General features: G+C 35.9%; 1 protein-coding gene across 2 annotated transcripts in view; it reads right to left on the bottom strand.

Moving 5' to 3' along the window:
- Positions 1-3,165: 3,165 nt before the first annotated feature.
- The window catches only part of Scgdelta (sarcoglycan delta), a 436,735-nt gene continuing 420,766 nt past the window's right edge, over positions 3,166-19,134 (bottom strand). Inside the window, exon 9 of one of the 2 annotated variants that reach the window (XM_069847984.1) lies at positions 3,166-3,706. In XM_069847984.1, the coding sequence (XP_069704085.1) occupies positions 3,518-3,706 (189 nt within the window). In that variant the 3' untranslated portion in view covers positions 3,166-3,517. The remainder of the gene's footprint in view (positions 3,707-19,134) is intronic. The other variant, XM_069847983.1, reaches the window with a different exon arrangement.

Raw genomic sequence — 19,134 nt, 5'->3', positions numbered from 1 at the left:
CCACCTATAAACCTTTACACTAATTTTTTAAAATTAAAAATAAATTAACAGAAAATACCTTCATATCCGAAGTTCATCTATGTAGGCTTATGTGATTTTTATTTTACTACAACAGTCATAAATATCTATTGGAAATTTATCCTTCAGAGAGGTAGAAAAATTAAAATATCTTGGAGCAACAGTAACAAATATAAATGACACTCGGGAGGAAATTAAACGCAGAATAAATATGGGAGATGAGTGTTATTATTCGGTTGAGAAGCTTTTGTCATCTAGTCTGCTGTCAAAAAATCTGAAAGTTAGAATTTATAAAACAATTATATTATCGGTTGTTCTGTATGGTTGTGAGACTTGGGCTCTCACTTTGAGAGAGGAACAGAAATTAAGGGTGTTTGAGAATAAGGTTGTTAGGAAAATATTTGGGGCTAAGAGGGATGAAGTTACAGGAGAATGGAGAAAGTTACACAACACAGAACTGCACGCATTGTTTTCTTTACCTGACATAATTAGGGATATTAAATCCAGACGTTTGAAATGGGCAGGGCATGTAGCACGTATGGGCGAATCCAGAAATGCATATAGAGAGTCACTTGGGAGGCCGGAGGGAAAAATACATTTGGGGAGGCCGAGACGTAGAGGAGAGGATAATATTAAAATGAATTTGAGGGAGGTGGGATATGATGACAGAGAGTGGATTAATCTTGCAAAGGATAGGGACCGATGGCGGGCTTATGTGAGGGCGTCAATGAACCTGCGGGTTCCTTAAAAGCCAGGAAGTAAGTTAAGTCATAAATATCTACTTGCGACAACAATCCCATTTGTGTAAAAAAATACGTTTTCCCTTAACCAAGTGAAGCAGAATTGCTGGGTAACTTTCGGTGTTGGACCTCGGACTCATTTCATTATATTTACACTTCCACTCTTATCATCATCATCACCATCATCATCATCTTCATCATCATCATCATCATCATCATCATCATCTTCATCATCATCATCTTCATCATCTCCGTTTCTTTCCCATATTTCGGGGCGCCACTGAATTTGGTATATGGCCATTAGTTGCTGATGGTAGTCCAATGTACCGTGAGTTCTCTCCTGGGGTCATCGTAGCTCGTGGAACCAGAGTTAAAGGACCGCAGTGAGGCTTACGCGGAAAGGTAAAAGGATTTTGCATGCTGAAGAGGAGTTCAGAAACGTCCTACAGGAGAATCCGTAACGCGGGGACCTTAGGACATGTATATCATTCCATCCCTGATACTACAATGGGTCCACCCAAGCGGTCTACATACAAGGGCAGTCCCTAGCCTGTGCCCCTTCCCTCAAGTAGAAGAAACGGTAGACATATTAGCCACTTTTGTTCATCTGATCAGTGATTAGATATTGGCGATCCTGTTATGTTTGAATATTACAGATATAGGCCTTTTAATGTGAACAAAGATACTGTAGCAGGAGGAATGTGGTGTCAATGGTTTTCAATTTAATATTCAATCATTATATTCCTATGCATGTGTTAAACTAAAAGCTACTTGTGGTACCTAAGAATATTGTAGTTATACATGTAATTTATACTGATACATTATTGCGCGATTTTTCTTGTGGGGAGTAATATGAAAAATGCTGCTAATAATAGTAATATTGTTGGTAAAATGTATACCTATAATATCGATCAGGCTGTGCAGTTACAAATTTTGTCATCACTGGCAATGTGGAAATAACATTTACTTTTCAGTAACATATCGATTATATACAGGGTGTTTCCGAGGTGGAGTTACAAACTTTCAGGGATGATGGCGAAGGGCACATGTATCAATTTGAGATAAGGAACCCTGGTCGGAAATGACCGAGTCGAAAGTCACAAACAAAAATAGTTGTGTGGAAATGAAATAATTTTATTCCTCTGAACACCTTATTTATGTGTATTTATCTGTACATCTTACACACACTGTATTCATCTGACGTTTACGTTGTCTACTTACAGTATTCCATTCAATTCGCTGTCTGAAGGATTGGGACAGGAAACTACACTAAAGCAAAGCAGATAGCGTAATGTGTAACGGACATGGTCGGTCCTGACATGCACGTCTCTAGACAGCAGTGTATGTGTATAAGTTGCAGTGTCCAATCGATCAGTCCTAGTGAAATGGAGTACACGAGAGCGGAATAAGCGGATCTAAATTTCGAATACGGATGAGCCAATGGGAACAGTAGACAAGCTCGCAGATTGTATCGGGGCAAGTACTCACGTAGGAGACATCCGGCTCATACCATCTTTCCATGACTGTTCCAAAGGTTAAGGGAAGGAGGGCACGTAGTGCCAAATTACAATTCCATTTCCACACAACTATTTTTGCTTGTAACTTTCGACTCAGTCATTTCCGGACCATGGTTCCTCATCTCAAATTGATACATGTGCCCTTCGCCATCATCCCTGAAAGTTTGTAACACCACCTCGGAAACACCTTGTATAGCGAGTTGAAGGTTTCCTAATGTCTATGTTTAGTACCATGTTTAGGTTGTCATTATTTTGTTCATTGTAGGAAGTTGAGTGAACCCTGGAGATGTTCTGAAAATGTTAGGGATAAAAAATACTCGTTTGAACCTGCACTCTAGCGGCAAAACAAAAATGTAACTTAAATAGAAAAGGAAAGTAAACAAACTTATGACGCTGTAAAATTGAAAGTAAAGCTACTGAAGCATGGGGTGGACACATAAATGCATCCTAACTCTTCGTCAGCCATTGTGACGTGTACTTAGTCACAATTTGTCTCCCAGTCTAAAGTGAGGATTTTATCAGCAACGTAACGTTAGCAACAAAGTGCGTCTCGTCACGCACGGCTACCAACTCACCACGCCATGTATTAAATTTACCTCCAGCTCTCAACAACCTCTAGCTCTTGATATCTACACTTACTTGACATGCTTTGCTCCTGGACCAGACCTCAAGTGCTAACAGGATCCAATTGCAAAGCAAGCCAAGTTTAGCATAATTAAAAATCTGAAAGAATTCAAGCTTAACACAGGAAGAGAAATTTCCTAGAAAGGAGCATTTGTTAAAGCGAGTACAGGATAATAATTCACCTGGGGCACAGCAGGGCGATTAATATTTATTTTGTGGCTTTAAAAGTAAAATACCAATTCAGAACGTTTAATTTATTAGTTATTCAACATATATTTTACATTACTTTTTTGCTTTTTCGGAAAATGTTAAGTTTACATACTAAACAAAAAAGCGGCGGTTCTCCTACAACGTGGGGTCAGCATGTTACCAAGACTGCACGTAAGATGGCATAGGAATGGGATGTCCTAAGCGAGATTCGAACACATGGCAATGACTTCTACGTGCAGCCTTGGTTACTAGTTGGCACAGCGTTGACTTACGACGATGCGAGCCTGAGTTCAAATCGCGGCGATAATGAAGCTGTATTTCCGGTGGAAAAAGTCAAGTTTGTAAGAGATTTTCACCGGGTTCTCCCCCTTTTCCTCGATATTCCAAGACATTTTCCACAATTCTTCTTTAATTGTCATATCCATCACGAAAAATAGAGTAGGCCTCCACTTGTTTTTGCGTGATGCTGAATCGATCGTCCGGGGTTGTGGATGTTCCTTGTAGTTTATTCAAACAATGGTAGATGGCAGTAGCAGTGAATTCTATATCACTCAGATCTGCATAAGAGGCACTAGAGACCCCCACATTGTGCCTTGCCTGAAAAAAAAAACGAATAATCGTTAGGGAACGAAGCTTGGACACCAAAACATTGCCTAGAGGCAGCTATAGGTTTAAGGAACACTATCTATAGGATGATTTTAGTGATTTACTTTACTGATGTATCTTCAGGTTCGTATACGCAAAATGAAAGACGTCGCGTGAAGTGAGCTCTATTCATTCCAAGCGAAATGGGTGAGGATTTTGTATTGTTTACTGGATTTTTAGTAGGTTATTTTACGAACGTTTTATTAACATCTTAGGTTATTTAGCGTCTGAATGAGATGAAGGTGATAATGTCGGTGAAATGAGTCCGGGGTCCAGCACCGAACGTTACCCAGCATTTGCTCATATTGGGTTGAAGGAAAACCCCGGAAAAAACCTCAACCAGATAACTTGCCCCGACCGGGAATTGAACCCGGGCCATCTGGTTTCGCGGCCAGACGCGCTAGCCATTACTCCACAGGTGTGGACTTTACTGCATTCTAATAGGGCCTGTTTTCTATTTGTAAAGTAAACACTTTGTAAGGAATGCAGTTGTGATTTAGTGAAAGTACTGTGAAGATTTATTAAAATCCCGCCAATAAAATCTGTAACTTTGCCTATGTTTGTGAAAGACTTCGGAGATGATTATTTTTCAGCCAAGGAGGAAAATATATATTGGTGTAAGGTGTGTAGGCCGAGTTAGACGTAAAAGTTAAAAAGTGTCGTGATTTACAAAAATATTGTGACTCTAAAAGACACATCGAACATCTGAAATTGTTTAGCGATTCGATTTCGTATCAGTTCACTTTTATTATGACTTGTGTCTGATGATGGTATGTGCGAATATTCCGTTCCAAAAACTTGAGAATCTCCATTTTAAAGACTTCATTGAAAAGTACACGTCTAGAAAATTGCCGACTCCAACAAGCATGCATACACAATATTCACCCTCGTGTTAAGAGATAACTTTAAATTCTATATGATCAGCTGTTGATAACAATAAGAGGGTTAAACTAAAACTGTAGAGTGTTCTTGAAAAAATCCTGCTTATTCCAAACTCTGTGAAGTGCAATATGAATTAAATAGTGAACAGGCACAAGATAATACACAACATTATAATAAATGTAAACTATTTCAAAATGTCGCACCAATAACATCGTGTAATTTCTAAAGAGCATTTCCTTATTTGAGTGGCAATCGAAACAGGTTTATATTTTACAATTGATAAACGTACAAGTTGTACATTACAACAGAATTAGTGATATGTAAATTACAACATTCATTTTTATTGAAAATGTATCACCATTTTCTACAAAGAAGAGAAGGCGGTAAGTCGCTTTCCTAAATGCCTAAATGTGTATTATAGGCTACTCTATTTATTTTAGTTACCTGACTATACCGAGTAATGTTTTGATTCAAGCATAGCAGCGTTTTGTACAAGTTCCTGTACTGCTCTAAGTTGATGTAAACATGACTTGTACAACACGCGAAGTAGTTAACTTCATAAGTTCGATGTCCGAACTTCCATCCCTAATATTCATGTAGATTCATAAGGTACGGCATACCACCGCTAGAAACATGGTAGGCCTAAATGAATTTGATGATAGAGAAGGATGCATGATGTGGCGGATGTTGAAGCGGGCTTAGGCGGACAATACAATTGGCAAGCAACTCATTTTATTGCGGTGAACAAAAAAGCCAATTTGGGCTGAAGTATACTCAGAAATGTTCCAAGTCCCGCCTAACAAGCATTTTATAGCTTATACTCAATGTCCACTGCTTGGATCTTAGATTTCTGACGTTCAACAAGAGTTTATGCCTTCGCTCCATGTGTCAACATACAGTACTTTCTACTATACTTCAGAAAACTCTTTTCTTCATCTGTTTCGGGGTTACTCTATTACACTGGATCCCAATCAACATCTTTATCGTTCCCCTTACCTTCCTTATTCTATGATCCACATCTGCTTCGTAGCTCCCAGACTCATGAATATTGATCCCAAGTATTTAAATTGGTTTACTGCTTTAATTGTTCCATAAGGTAGGACAATATCTCTCCCTCCGCTTCCAAAAACGAGTTACTTCGTTTTATTCATATTTACTTGAAGACCTTCTTTTTCGAAGGCTTCTATAGCTGTTTTCTCATCATATGCATTAAGTTGTAAGTTTCTGGCCGTCTTCACTGCATTAAGTTGTAAGTTTCTGGACGTCTACAAACAGAAGGGAATGTACTGTCCCTTGTCCTACTGGAACCCCTATTTCTCCACATTTCTCTAATATTTTCGTATATACAGGGTGAACCTTAAGTAATGTAATTCATTTCAAGGGGTTATTCCTTGAGATATTATTTTAAAAAGTTTAATGCAATTTTGCTCGTTTGTGCTTCCTTTTCGAGAAAAAAAAATATTTTATACGAAACATTTCATAGCGTATTTTGGGAAAGATATTGAATTAATTCCCAATATGATCAGTTAACTTAAGAGACCAGTATATTATGATAATAAATGACAAAGAATTTCAGTTTTGTCCTTTAAATGTGCAGAAACAAACAAACAAATGTAAGTTCTCGTTCTGCAAAGGAATTTTAAAACCTGATGCACTGTGACAACGCTGTAAAGATGCAAGGAAAGGGCGAGACAATAAGAAATGTAAACATAACACAATTGCTATGGTTCGGGAAGTTTGATTTCTTGTATGCAAGTTTACCAATTATTACTTAAAAAATTGAAGTGGGAGGGAAACATTTCTAACTGGATAAAGAAAATGCTCGTAGTACGACGAACGGAGATTTTTTAAATCATTAATTAGATTTGTATAATGTAAAATAAGCTTTTCTTATTGGCTGTGTTCACCGAATATTTAATACAAATTAAATCTAAGAGTTTAAAAATAATATTTTTTTTGTGCATCGTGCATAATATGCCACATTAGTATATCAGTGTCGTAAAAATATATTACCATGCTAACTAAAATGTCATGACTTCTATTAAGAAGAGATAACTTGTATCATAATAATTAGTTATGCAATGATCATAATTATAATGATAGCTATTGAAACACGAGTGTCTTAATAGCCATTATGTGACTTTTACATACAACTTTTTCTGCGACCTATAGTAAGGTTAGACAAAATTTAATTCATTCATTCAAAATTAAAATTAATGTTTAGATACATACTTCTTTATATTAACAATAAGGAAGTGTGGATATGGTTATAAATAGTGGAAAACAAAAGAGTGACGTTTGAGACAGTGTGAAACGAAAGAATGCAAGTGATTTTTATTTGCAGTTCCCATAGCTACGAAAAGAAATAAAGGAATTCACAGTTCCTTTTGTAAGTTTTAACATGTACGAGAAATTGTGTTCCAAAATTGCACTGTTCATAATATGTACATCAATAAAACAGGAAATGTCTAGCTTTGTAGTAGTTTCCATTTTAATTGAGTTTATTACACTTTGGCAGTTTGATTAAAGCATTTAACATATTGAAATCATTGGTATTTATTCAAATAAGAAAACTGTATTGAAATGATAACCTGTATCGAAATGAATATCATTTCGATGCAGTGATCACTACATAAAAACTTCATTTCAGTATGGTCATAGAAAAAGTTAACATTATGAAACGATTTGTCAATTCTATAATATCATTGTTGTCATAGCAACCCCTTTCTTCATAGACCACTATATGAAACTACACATTATTACAAATCTGATGTTATCTCTTTATTTATATATATATATATATATATATATATATATATATATATATATATATATATAATTTGAACTGGTAATGGGAACTACGGGAAAACGGCTGAACGAATTTTTAATAAATGACCCCTCATTTTGAAGCTTGGAATCCAAAGTTTTTCAGAAAAATAGCAGTTTTCAGTAAAATGTCAATTTTCCTACATAATTTTACTATTTTCCAAAATCCATCTGTCGTCAGTTTTGAGAAATAAAGGCTTTTCAGAATAAAACAAAACACAAACACACGACAATGCACAATATCACACGAAGGCCATGACCTGTAGGATTGCTGACATATTTGGAGTTCAGATCACTCAGATTCTCTGACATCGTAATGCCAATATGTCGGTCAGAACGTTTCTGTAATATTGTTTATTGAAAGCTTCAAGACTTACTAAAAGAATTTAGAGGTCAGATTCCCTGGTGTGTAATTTTGTGGGTACAACTGTCTGTGTATTGGATATTAAAAACTACAAAACTTAATGTTTGATGACATTATTACCATTAAAAATGAAATATTATTATACTGAATGCCATGTGAGTATTGTCACTAATTATACAGATTAATGCTTTATTGATGATATGAAAGTGAAACTTTTTGGGGTTACATAAGTAGGCGTAGAGAATATCTGAAGTTAGATCTTCATAACTATAATATTTACTGAGTGACGGCTCGGGTATACAATACTTACGTAAGATAATAATATTGTTATTAAAAATGAAATAATTTTATAGTTATTAATCAAATGCTATGGGTCTTTTCCATATATTTAATGGTGGTGTGGTGTAGATATTTAAAGCTGAAAGTTATAATTTATAAAACAGTTATGCTACGGGTTGTTCTTTATGGTTGTGAAACTTGGACTCTCACTTTGAGAGAGAAAGAGAGATTAAAAGTGTTCGAAAATAAGATGCTTAGGAAAATATTTGGGGCTAAGATGGATGAAGTTATAGGAAAATGGAGAAAGTTACACAACGCAGAACTACACGCATTTTATTCTTCACCTAGAGTAATTAGGAACATTACATCCAGACGTTTGAGATGGCAGCGCATGTAGCACGTATGGGTTAATCTAGAAATGGATATAGAGTGTTAGTTGGAAGACCTGAAGGGAAATGATCTTGAGAGAGGCAGACGTAAATGGGAGGATAATATTAAAATGGATTTGAGACAGGTGGGATATGATGGTAGAGGCTGGATTAATTTTGCTCAGGATAGGGACCGATCAATTGGTAAAGCAGCTGGCTACGGGCCGAAAGGTCCGGGATTCGATCCCAGGTGGTGACAGGATTTTTTTCTCGTTGCCAAACTTTCAGAACGGCCCCGAGGTTCACTCAGCCTCCTATAAAATTGAGTACCGGGTCTTTCCCGGGGGTAAAAGGCGGTCAGAGCGTGGTGCCTACCACACCACCTCATTCTAATGCCGAGGTCATGGAAAGCATGGGGCTCTACCTCCATGCCCCCCAAGTGCCTTCATGGCATGTTACGGGGATACCTTTACCTTTTTTTATATAGGGACCGATAGTGGGCTTATGTGAGGGCGGCAATGAACCTTTGGGTTCCTTAAAAGCCATTTTTAAGTAAGTGATATACTGTAGATATTTATATGTGCGATTCTCTTCAGTATTTTCTGGAGGAAGCGCAAAAATTATAATGCCTAAGGAAAGGACAAAAGGTATTACTTACTGATAAAATAAGAGGCCTCAAAATGTTATAGTGTCCCGATCACTTTAGCAAGATCTCTTAGCAGGATAAAATGATTCTACCTTCTACATTTCAAGATAGTTCAAGAAACATGCAGCAGCTATACTAAGACGCTATGTCTATTGTTGGGAAGCATGGCAAACCTAATATTTTCTTAACTCTCACCTACAATCCGCAGTGATATGAAATAGCTACTGCTTTCATGCCCACATAAAAAACCGACTGATCGTCCTGACATTGTTACTTGCGTTTTCGCATTGAAACTCAAGAATTGAATATATATAGGTGCAATAAAAAGTATTTAGCATAAAGAAAACCATTCAGAGGGGTATGTTTCATTATTATGGAAGCAAATAACTTTCAAAATGTCTGGTATTTTTCATTGGAAATAAATTTGAAAAATTTTAATTTGAACTTTTAATGAACTTAGTTTGCAGCATTTGCTGCACAAGCCACTAGTAATTCTTTATACATCCGTTGATTGAGGAATGCACACTGTTCAAGACTGTTTAAAATCATTGTATGTAGTGTTCCCTTGACAGTCCGGGACAAATACTTAAATACCTGATAATGATGAACGGCCGGTACCAACTCCTCGAGGATCTATCTTAGGATAGATACTCGAGAAGCTGGTACCGGCGGCCGTTCATTATCCTCAGTATACACTACATGACGCGTCGTTTCAGTGTTGTCACCAACTGCCGCATCAGCGTGCTCCCAACTGTAAGGAAGCATGCCGAGATGTAGGGCCTACTCTGCTATTTTGCGAAGGGTAGAACCGCCGGCCGGGCTGCTGTAGGCTCTTTATTGCAGTTATCACGATTTGGGCTAACTTCCATGCCTTCATCTCCGTTGATTGTTGAATTTTTTTTTTTTTTGGCAAAGATTTTTTCTGGACCGAAGCTAGATAGGACCTTAAATATGCATAGTTAACTGACGAACAAAGAATTCATCTAATAGCGTTCAAAAGTATGAAGAAAATTTATCAGATATTTAAGTAGCTCTACTTGTCCCGGGCTGTCAAGGAAACACTAATGCAATGATTTTACACGTATTTCGTACCGAGGACGATGGAGGGATGAGTGTGCTGAGCAAGGGTTGAAAAATTGTGGCGGTGGGTCGTACGTGACAGGGCTCAGGAATAACTTCATTATTTAAAGAATCTCAATAAATAAACAAATTGTGTCCCATCTGATTTATTTACAGCATCGTAGTAGTAGAAATACACCTGTTTGCACGTCTACAAGGCATTTATTCTAGGAATTTATATTTTATTTCGAAAAATATAGAGTACCTATTACTTAAGGAAAATTAATTGTATCTTTCTGGTAAACGAAATTAAGAAAGTACAAGAACTTACAGTTTTTTACCAATAGAATATAATAAGACCAATAATTCCTATTCGACCACAGTAAATAGATATTTAATATGGTTTGCACACTGCTTAAGTCGAAATGTACTAGTAAAATAGGATTAAAAATAACACATTTGTTTAATTACAACAATTCGTGAAAATTTTTTCTCTTCGTTTTGATTTTGGCGGGTGTCATACTGACTTATAATTTCGTGAACACTTCAAACTTAAGTACCTTCTCTATTACAAAACTTTTTTTGTCTCTTCGAAACAGTATAACAAAAAATGTACACATTAAAACAATAAATCTATATATAATTTGAACTGATAATGGAAATTGAAATTAAATATTATTATTTTTAATACCATGTTATGACTATTTTTCACTAATTATACATATTAATGTTATATTGATGATATGAAAGTGAAACGTTTTGGGGTTATTTAAGTAGATGTAGAGAATATCTGGAATTAGATCTTCATTTCTATAATTTACTGAGTGGCGGCTATGTAGTATGTACAGTATATATATATATATATATATATATATATATATATATATATATATATATAAACTAAAAAGTTTCGTAAGCTAATATCATTAAAATGAAATATTTTTATAGTAATTAATCAAGTGGAGTTGGGTCCTATTCATATATTTAATGGCGGTGTGGTGTAGATATTTATATGCGTCATTCTCATCAGTAATGACTCAAGAGAGCGCAAAAATTAGTTCCAAAGGGAAGACCAAAGGTATTACTTACTGATAAAATAAGAGACCTAGAAAATTTTGTAGTCTCCCGATCATTTCAGCAAGATCTCTTAGCAGGAGAAAATGATTTCACCCTTTACATTTCAAGCTCGCCATGCAGAATGCTACAGTATATCTATTGTTCGAAAGCATAGCAAACCTGACATTCTTTTAACTTTCCCCTACAATCCACAATGACCTGAAATAGCTATTGCTTCACTCCCGTATGAAAACCCCACTGATCGTCCTGACATTGTTACTTGCGTTTTCGCGTTGAAACTCAAAACCTGAAAGTGGATAGGTTCAAGAAAAAGTATTTGGCATAAAAATACCATTCAGAGGGAGTATGTTTCATTATTATGGAAGCAAATAATTTTCAAACTGTCTGGTATTCTTCATTGAAAATAAATCTGAAAAATTTTTATTTGAACGACTAACGAACTTAGTTTGCAGCATTTGCCGCACAAGCCACTAGTTGTTTTATAATGCTGTCGTATAAATATTAGTCTATGAAACTCATGTATACTGTTATACAATATTATTACATTCGTAAAAAGTATGAAACGGACGTAGTGAGTTTCATAACATTTACTCATGTAATAAACTATAACATAAGCTTGTTTCATAATATTACTATTTTAATTTTGTTCGTTACCGTACTTTAACGTAAAATAAGCATATCGTATTCTTTTATTTTTTCTTTTAGAGTTTTAAATGTTTTAAAATTTCGTTTTCGTAACGTGAAATATGCATCATTATTGTTTACGACCTCTAGAATATTCAATTTAAACGGGAGTGTAGAAATATTTCTTAATCTTTTCACTTTATTTTGAAAAAAGCGTGTCTTATTGTCAGTAATTAATCTTAGGTTTTAGAGTTTATTTTAAATTTTCGAGGATTTTGTTTAACGTGAAATGAGCATAGGTCATTCTCCGTTTTCTAAAAAGCTTAAACACAAAAATTAAACGGTATATCGTCTTTATTTTTTCTTACGAGTTTAAAAGTATTGCACATGGCAATGACCTTCAACAAGCCAGGTGAAGGGTTGTTCAGAGCAACACAAGTTAATGTATACTGCCTACTGGTTGCAGCGTTGCAAGGTCTCATAATTAATTTTAAAATACACGTTTTTTTCTGGAAAACTATTCAAACATAGCAAAATGGTATTTGATTTTTTTATTGCACTTCACTGAAGAAATTACCCACCAGAATTAATGACATTACTTACAGTTTGCCCTGTATAGCCTAAAAAGTGACAAACATAACACCCTTGTCTAAGACCCTTAGTTGCTCGAAATGGAGTTGAGAGCTTCTTCCATATCTTCACCACATCTTAACTCTTCAGATACAACCTCTTAATTGACATTAGGTTCCAACATCAATACTTTCCATTCTTTTCAACGGTTCATTAATGGGTACCGAGTCATAAGTTTTCTCAATGTCCACAAATACAAGGTGAATCTCTTGAACCTTAGCATATTATTTTTCGCTAATCCATATGGTAAAAATATGATCCTTATATGACCGTCCTGTAGAAAAACCTGTCTGATCTTCTGAGATCTTTGCATCAATTGCGTTATCTAATATATCCTACAAAATACTGCTGAAAATGTTACTTATTGAAGACGTAATACTTATTATCTGTATTAGTTGGGCCCCTCATACTTTCCATTTAATATACAGGATGTAAGGGGTATAAGTGCCATTATTTTAACTGATTGTTTATGCCATAAGGAAGAAAAAATGTCCTCACATTTTTTTTATAATTGCAATATTTAACTAAGAATTAAAGTTTACAATATTAGACGTTTGGCAACGTTGCTGAATGAAGTGGAGGGAGTTTACAAGTATGCAGTACAACTCAAGCGTATACAGACATACCCGAACAAAACAGATGCTCTTTTCTAATGCAGGGACGGACCGTTGTTTAGATCTACATAAAATTAACAGCAAATACAAATTTTCTATCTCATTAATAGAACTTTATGGCATATTTCCATTTTATTAAACAATATTGGCAATATTGTTCCATTTTCATTGTACGTCTAAAAAATAAACAATAATGGTTTACTGCACAAAATCACACGAACTTTTTTTTTAAATGCAATATTTTAATCTCTCCCGCTTCCATAAACCAGTACCATTTTTAAAGAAATTTCTGTTTGTGTGATTTTCGAAACGTGGTAAGAGACTCCTAGGTTCTAATAAATAATCGTTGAGAAACTGGTACAAAAGTTCGCCGATTAGGTAAAACCTTCATTACGGAAAACATTGACGGTACATCTTCTTGCCTTACTTGAATTACGACGACTTTCTCCATAAATTAATAACATATGACATTCCTAAACTGTAAATGACATTGTACTCGTAAGTTGTTTATCGAATACCTGGTACCGAACTACCATCCGCTCGGCATTACACCTATGGACAGTGAGCTTGAACTCAGCTGACATGTACGTACTGTACGTCTGTGCAGAGTACTGCCTGCTGAACACGTTGCCACGTCTCTCACGCCAGAATATTTACAAATTTAAGCATGCAATTTTATTTAATTTCACGAAAACGTAATAGAACACACAAATATGTATTTAATCTAATATTAACTCTTTGCTAGATATACCTACTGATGAAATTGTTTTCGTAATTTTACTAACGGTATAAGCATATAACGCGAATAAAATGAGAGAAGAAGTGTTTTCTGCTGGGAAAACTATGAAGTTTGACTATGTTGTAAGGACATTTTTTTATCCTGTATACCGTCCCCGACGACTGTGAAAAGGACGGCACTTATATCCCTTACATCATTTATAGGAGATATACATGGTGAAAGTAGTATAACGGTGCTGATTGAAAGGGAAAATAGAATTAGTAAAAATAACTAAAAACTTATACGTTTTGCAATTAAGTGTATGGTTAATTAGAAAATAGGGCTGACAGCCTGCGTAGTTTGGCAACAGCACAACCACAGTCACGAAGTTCAATACGTAGTAAATGTGCATCCATAAATAATTGCTAACCACTAGGATCGCTACTATCGCCTCATTACAGACAATGTGAAATAATACCTGCACAGTCTATTGTTTCTAGCACCCTCACAACTAAAGCTTCGTGACTGTATATACTAGACTGTGGCAAAACGTTGAAGTGTCTTCTCAACCTTCCTCGATGGCAATGATCTGAGTTTGCTGACTAAAGATGTAAACAGACATTACTTGCAGTCTACTGCCTCTTCGCAATCGCGTATTTGAGTTATTTATTTAGTGAAATTTAACAATGAAAACTATGGGAATAATGTTTCAAATTCAGTATTCGTTAGAAACGGCAAGATACATTTTAAGACTTTTGAAATTAGTTGAAAGTGTTTCGACTTACCTTATTGTATGGAGCGAAATGACCCAAGTACTCGTATATCAGAGGAGATGTGTCACCTGAAGTAAGCTTCATCTGTAACCATGATATCTCCTACAATATCTGAATCCTGTATACACTGATCACGTAACCACTCACAGAACAACACACGAGGATGAGAATCATATACCGATGGATATTGTATGAGCTGGATGTAATATGAGCGTAACTTACTGTTCTCTGAATGTTCTTAAAATAGTTCGAATGCGGTACTTCAACTCACGACCAACATTACGGCTACTACGCCTTGGATTTTGATCCTCAAATTCAACATTTATTTCTCCCTGTTGACAATTCCATCTGCGTACAATTTATTATCACTATTACAAAAATCAGGTACTACACTTTGTGTGTCACATATACAATGACAAACTGAAATAAATGTCTCCTATATTTCAGTCATTTCTACATGGAAATATTTCTTCATGCAACAGTCGAGGGTCACGAGAATTTTTTAGTAGTTTATTTTAGGACGCTTTATCAATTCTGTGGTTATCTAGCGTCTGAATTAGTGCTGTTCATCGGAGCGACTACTACCGCGGAGGAATAGGAGATTACGAATAAAGCTCTCTACCGGTGATCTCCGGTACTATCGTAGTTGGAACAGGAGATATCGTGCGTTTTTTTTTAAAGCAAGACGTGAAGCGCTGCAGCAAGACCGTTCTTTTATTACATTTGCTTCACCGTCGCTGCAGCAGCGCTGTAGCAAGCGTGCAGCAAATCAGAACTTCGCTTTACGAGTTTGCTGCACGATCCATCATGGCGGAATGTGTGTTTTGGTCTTTTCTAACGTTTATTATTGTCAAAATCGTCTAGTAATAATAATTCCATGTCATTATCATGGAAGTCGAAATTATTTAACATGTTTGGTTCTTTTAGGGTTAAATTTACTACGGCAGAAATAGAAGCCAATATTAATTGTCCACCATTTTGCAGTCAGTTGACCTACTTACGTTTTTTTTTCGACCCTCATTTTGCTGCAGCAAAGGCATGAAGCGCTTTACTGAAGCGCTTTAAAACAAACGCACGGATATACGGAGGGATGAAGTGTTTCGGAGCGAAGCGACAGTTAGCTCAAGGACGATCGACGCGTACGGACTGACGGTAGTTGTGAGTGGAATAACATGCCACCAAATCGGATAACGGTCGCATGGAAATTCTTTAATTTAGTTGAAAATAATAATAAAGTCGTACGCTGTAAACTTCGTGGGCGAATTTACTGTAATGGTGGTGGAACTTCGAATTTTTTAGACCATTTGAAGCGATCGCACAATCGCGAACTTGATGAAAGCGCCGACAAAAACAATTACGCAAAGCATTTGATACGATTTATATTTAAATTTTTTTAGTACTACTGTTCCCAAAGGCCCACAGTATAGAAAAATCTTGAAATTTCTCTAAAACGTAACTTTCGAGGCAATAAAAAATATATTAAATATTTAAAAGACAACTTGAGTTATATTTCATTCTTTAGATTAAAATATCGTGTTTCTTAATGAAACTGAAGAAACGTGTGATAATAATATAATTACAATTATCCTTAAGTTGATAAAAGCTTTACTTCTGAGTTAGTTTTGAATTTATATTTAATGTTATCAATTTGATCAATGACATAATACTAATACGTATTTCCACATATACTATGAATTTCGAAACTAAAAAAAAAAATCTGTCAGCTAACGTAGCACTTCAAGCAAAACAAGAAAGAAAAGAGCCGAAGAAAGAGAGAGAGATTAACATAAAATATAAAATAAACAACAACAAATTACAACTTATTTTAAAAGATACGCGGACGTCAGCGGACTCGAAACACTACCTCATCCGATTAAAGGAATGTTCAGCGGAAAGTGTATGTCTGCGCCACAGCACATATACAATCTGCGCTGCATCAATCGGAGGTAACCGGAGGACTCCGAATGAAAGAGCGCAAACAACTGCTCCGGAGAAAAACCTAATCATAAGCAGCATTAGTCTGAATGATATGAAGGTGATAATGCCGGCGAAATGAGTCCAGGTTCCAGCGCCGAAAGTTGTTCAACTTTTGTTCTTAATGTGTTGAGGGAAAACGCCGGAAAACCTCAACCATGTTACTTGTCCAAACCAGGATTTGAACTCGGGCACGCATGCTAACCGTTACTCCACAGCTGTGGACGTCACCAGAATTACGATGTAAATTAAAATAATGTCTAGATATTCGTGGTCTGAAAAATTCTGTCATATTTTAATACACAGTCACCAAATAATTTCTTTAGACAAGAAATTGCACTAGTTCAAAAATAGACTAACTTCCACTCAGGAACGTAAAAGCACACTCACAGGCCGGCTGTCCACGCAATACCACCCGACCATTCTGTTTGTGGGACGGCACTTCCTTGTACTATAGTCAGCGCGCCACTAGTCACCTGTGCAATATGACTGCTCTCTTATTCTCATCATCTCTTACCATTTCCCACAGAGTAACAACATCAGGTCGCAGCGCCGCTGTTTACGTTCCACATACAAAATGATCACCTAGTACTGTTCACTTCGAATACAAACACGAACTGAAGTCAGTTCATTTAGCAATTTTTCCATTACACTTAACCGGTTTTTCTTGAATTTATTCTAGGAGCTGTTCAATTTATTTCAACAAAAATTAACGCAAAACCAGAACGAATTCGACTATTTGTATGATCTGCAGGTGTTACAATTCGAATGCGATTGTAATTGTTATTATTATTATTGTTATTATTATTATTATTATTATTTTCAATTTTTACTTCTTTTATTTTAATATTTACATTGGCACCGACTTTTGGAAACCTTTAGGCATGCTTTCCAAAAAACGGTTTTCTAAACCATCATTGCACAGGTGATTCTGGTAGTTGATGAGCTCTTAAACAAAAACTACTACTACTACCACCACAACCATCAGCACTCCTACTACTGCTGTTACTACACAAAAAGACCTAAAATGTGAATTACCTAATTACGTAACATCGTAACAAGAAGTATTTATATACCGTCTTATTGCACAAAGAGCACATATACATGGTGTAAGTGCCAGTATTTTAAATGATGATTATTCATGTCATAAGAAAGGAAAAATGTCCTTATAATTTATTTCTAATTGCAATATTTAACTAATTACTAAAGTTTATGTTTTGCAACGTTGCTGGATGGGGAGGAAGGGGTTTATAAGTACACAGTACAGCTCGAGCGGGTATAGACATAGGCCTACCGGTACAGATCCTCTGTTCTAATGCAGGAGCGGACCATGATAATACTGTTGTTTACTTAAAACGAGCAGCAAATACAAACTTTCAATCTCATTAATGGAACATTATGGTAAATTTAAATTTTATGTAACAATATTGCTCCATTTTTATTATACGTCTAAAAAATAAAGAGTAATGGTTTTCTGCCCAGAATCACAAGAACTTTTTTTTTTGTAAATTTTTTATTCTCTTCCGCTTCCGTAAAGCAGTACCATTTTTAAACAGATTTCTGGTTGTGTGCTTTTCGAAACGGGGTAAGAGACTCCTAGTTTATAAAAGTCGTTGAGAAACTGCTACTAAAGTTCTCCGATTAGGTAACCTTCTTTGAGGAAAATGTTTACGGTACATCCTTCTTGTCTCACTTGAATTACGACGACATTCTCCATAAATTAATAACATATGATATTCCTAAACTGTAAATGACATTGTAAGTTGTTTAGCGAATACCCTGTACTGAACTGTCACTCACTCTGCAGTAGACCTATGGACAGGGAGTTTGAACTCAGCTGACATGTACGTACGTCTGTGCAGAGTACTGCCTGCTGAACACGTTGCTACGTCTCTCATGCCAGATTACTGTATATTAACAAATTTAAGCATGCATTTTTATTTAATTTCACGAAAACATAATAGAACACACAAATATTTATTTAAACTAATATTAACTATTTGCTAGCTATACGTACTGAAGTAATTGTTTTCATAAGTTTACTAACGATATAAGCAGTATAACGCAAATAAAATATGAGAAGAAATATTTGTTTCTGGGAAAACTATCAAGTTTTGACCCTATGTTGTATGGACATTTCTTGAACCTGTAGACCGTCTCCGACGACTGTGAAGAGTACGACACTTATACCCTTTACACTCTGTATACTAATAGTTGTCTGGCTGGAAGGCTCGTTATGACTTCGTACTTGTACAAGACATCAAAGTAATTTATCCTTTTACATCCCATTATTTTTAGGGGTGGTATGCCCAGCTTGCCCCAACAAAATTTAAGGCATTGTGAAGCGATGGAACATGCACTAAGTTGGCGCCTATGGCCGTTGTGCCGTTGTTTTTTGTATTAATTAATTGCAGCATTCCGTCCCGAAGTAGTCACTACAGTAGGGTTGTCAGACTTCCTGATGTCTTCTATTCCTTCGTACCTGTCGTCTCGCTTCACTTACCTTTCTTCCCACCACAATCTGAACACACGCTCTCGCCATGAAA

Source organism: Periplaneta americana, chromosome 15 (genome assembly GCF_040183065.1).
Source record: "Periplaneta americana isolate PAMFEO1 chromosome 15, P.americana_PAMFEO1_priV1, whole genome shotgun sequence".
Lineage (NCBI taxonomy): Eukaryota > Metazoa > Arthropoda > Insecta > Blattodea > Blattidae > Periplaneta > Periplaneta americana.
Note: the sequence above shows the minus strand (reverse complement) of the source record. Positions and strands in the feature narration are given on the sequence as shown.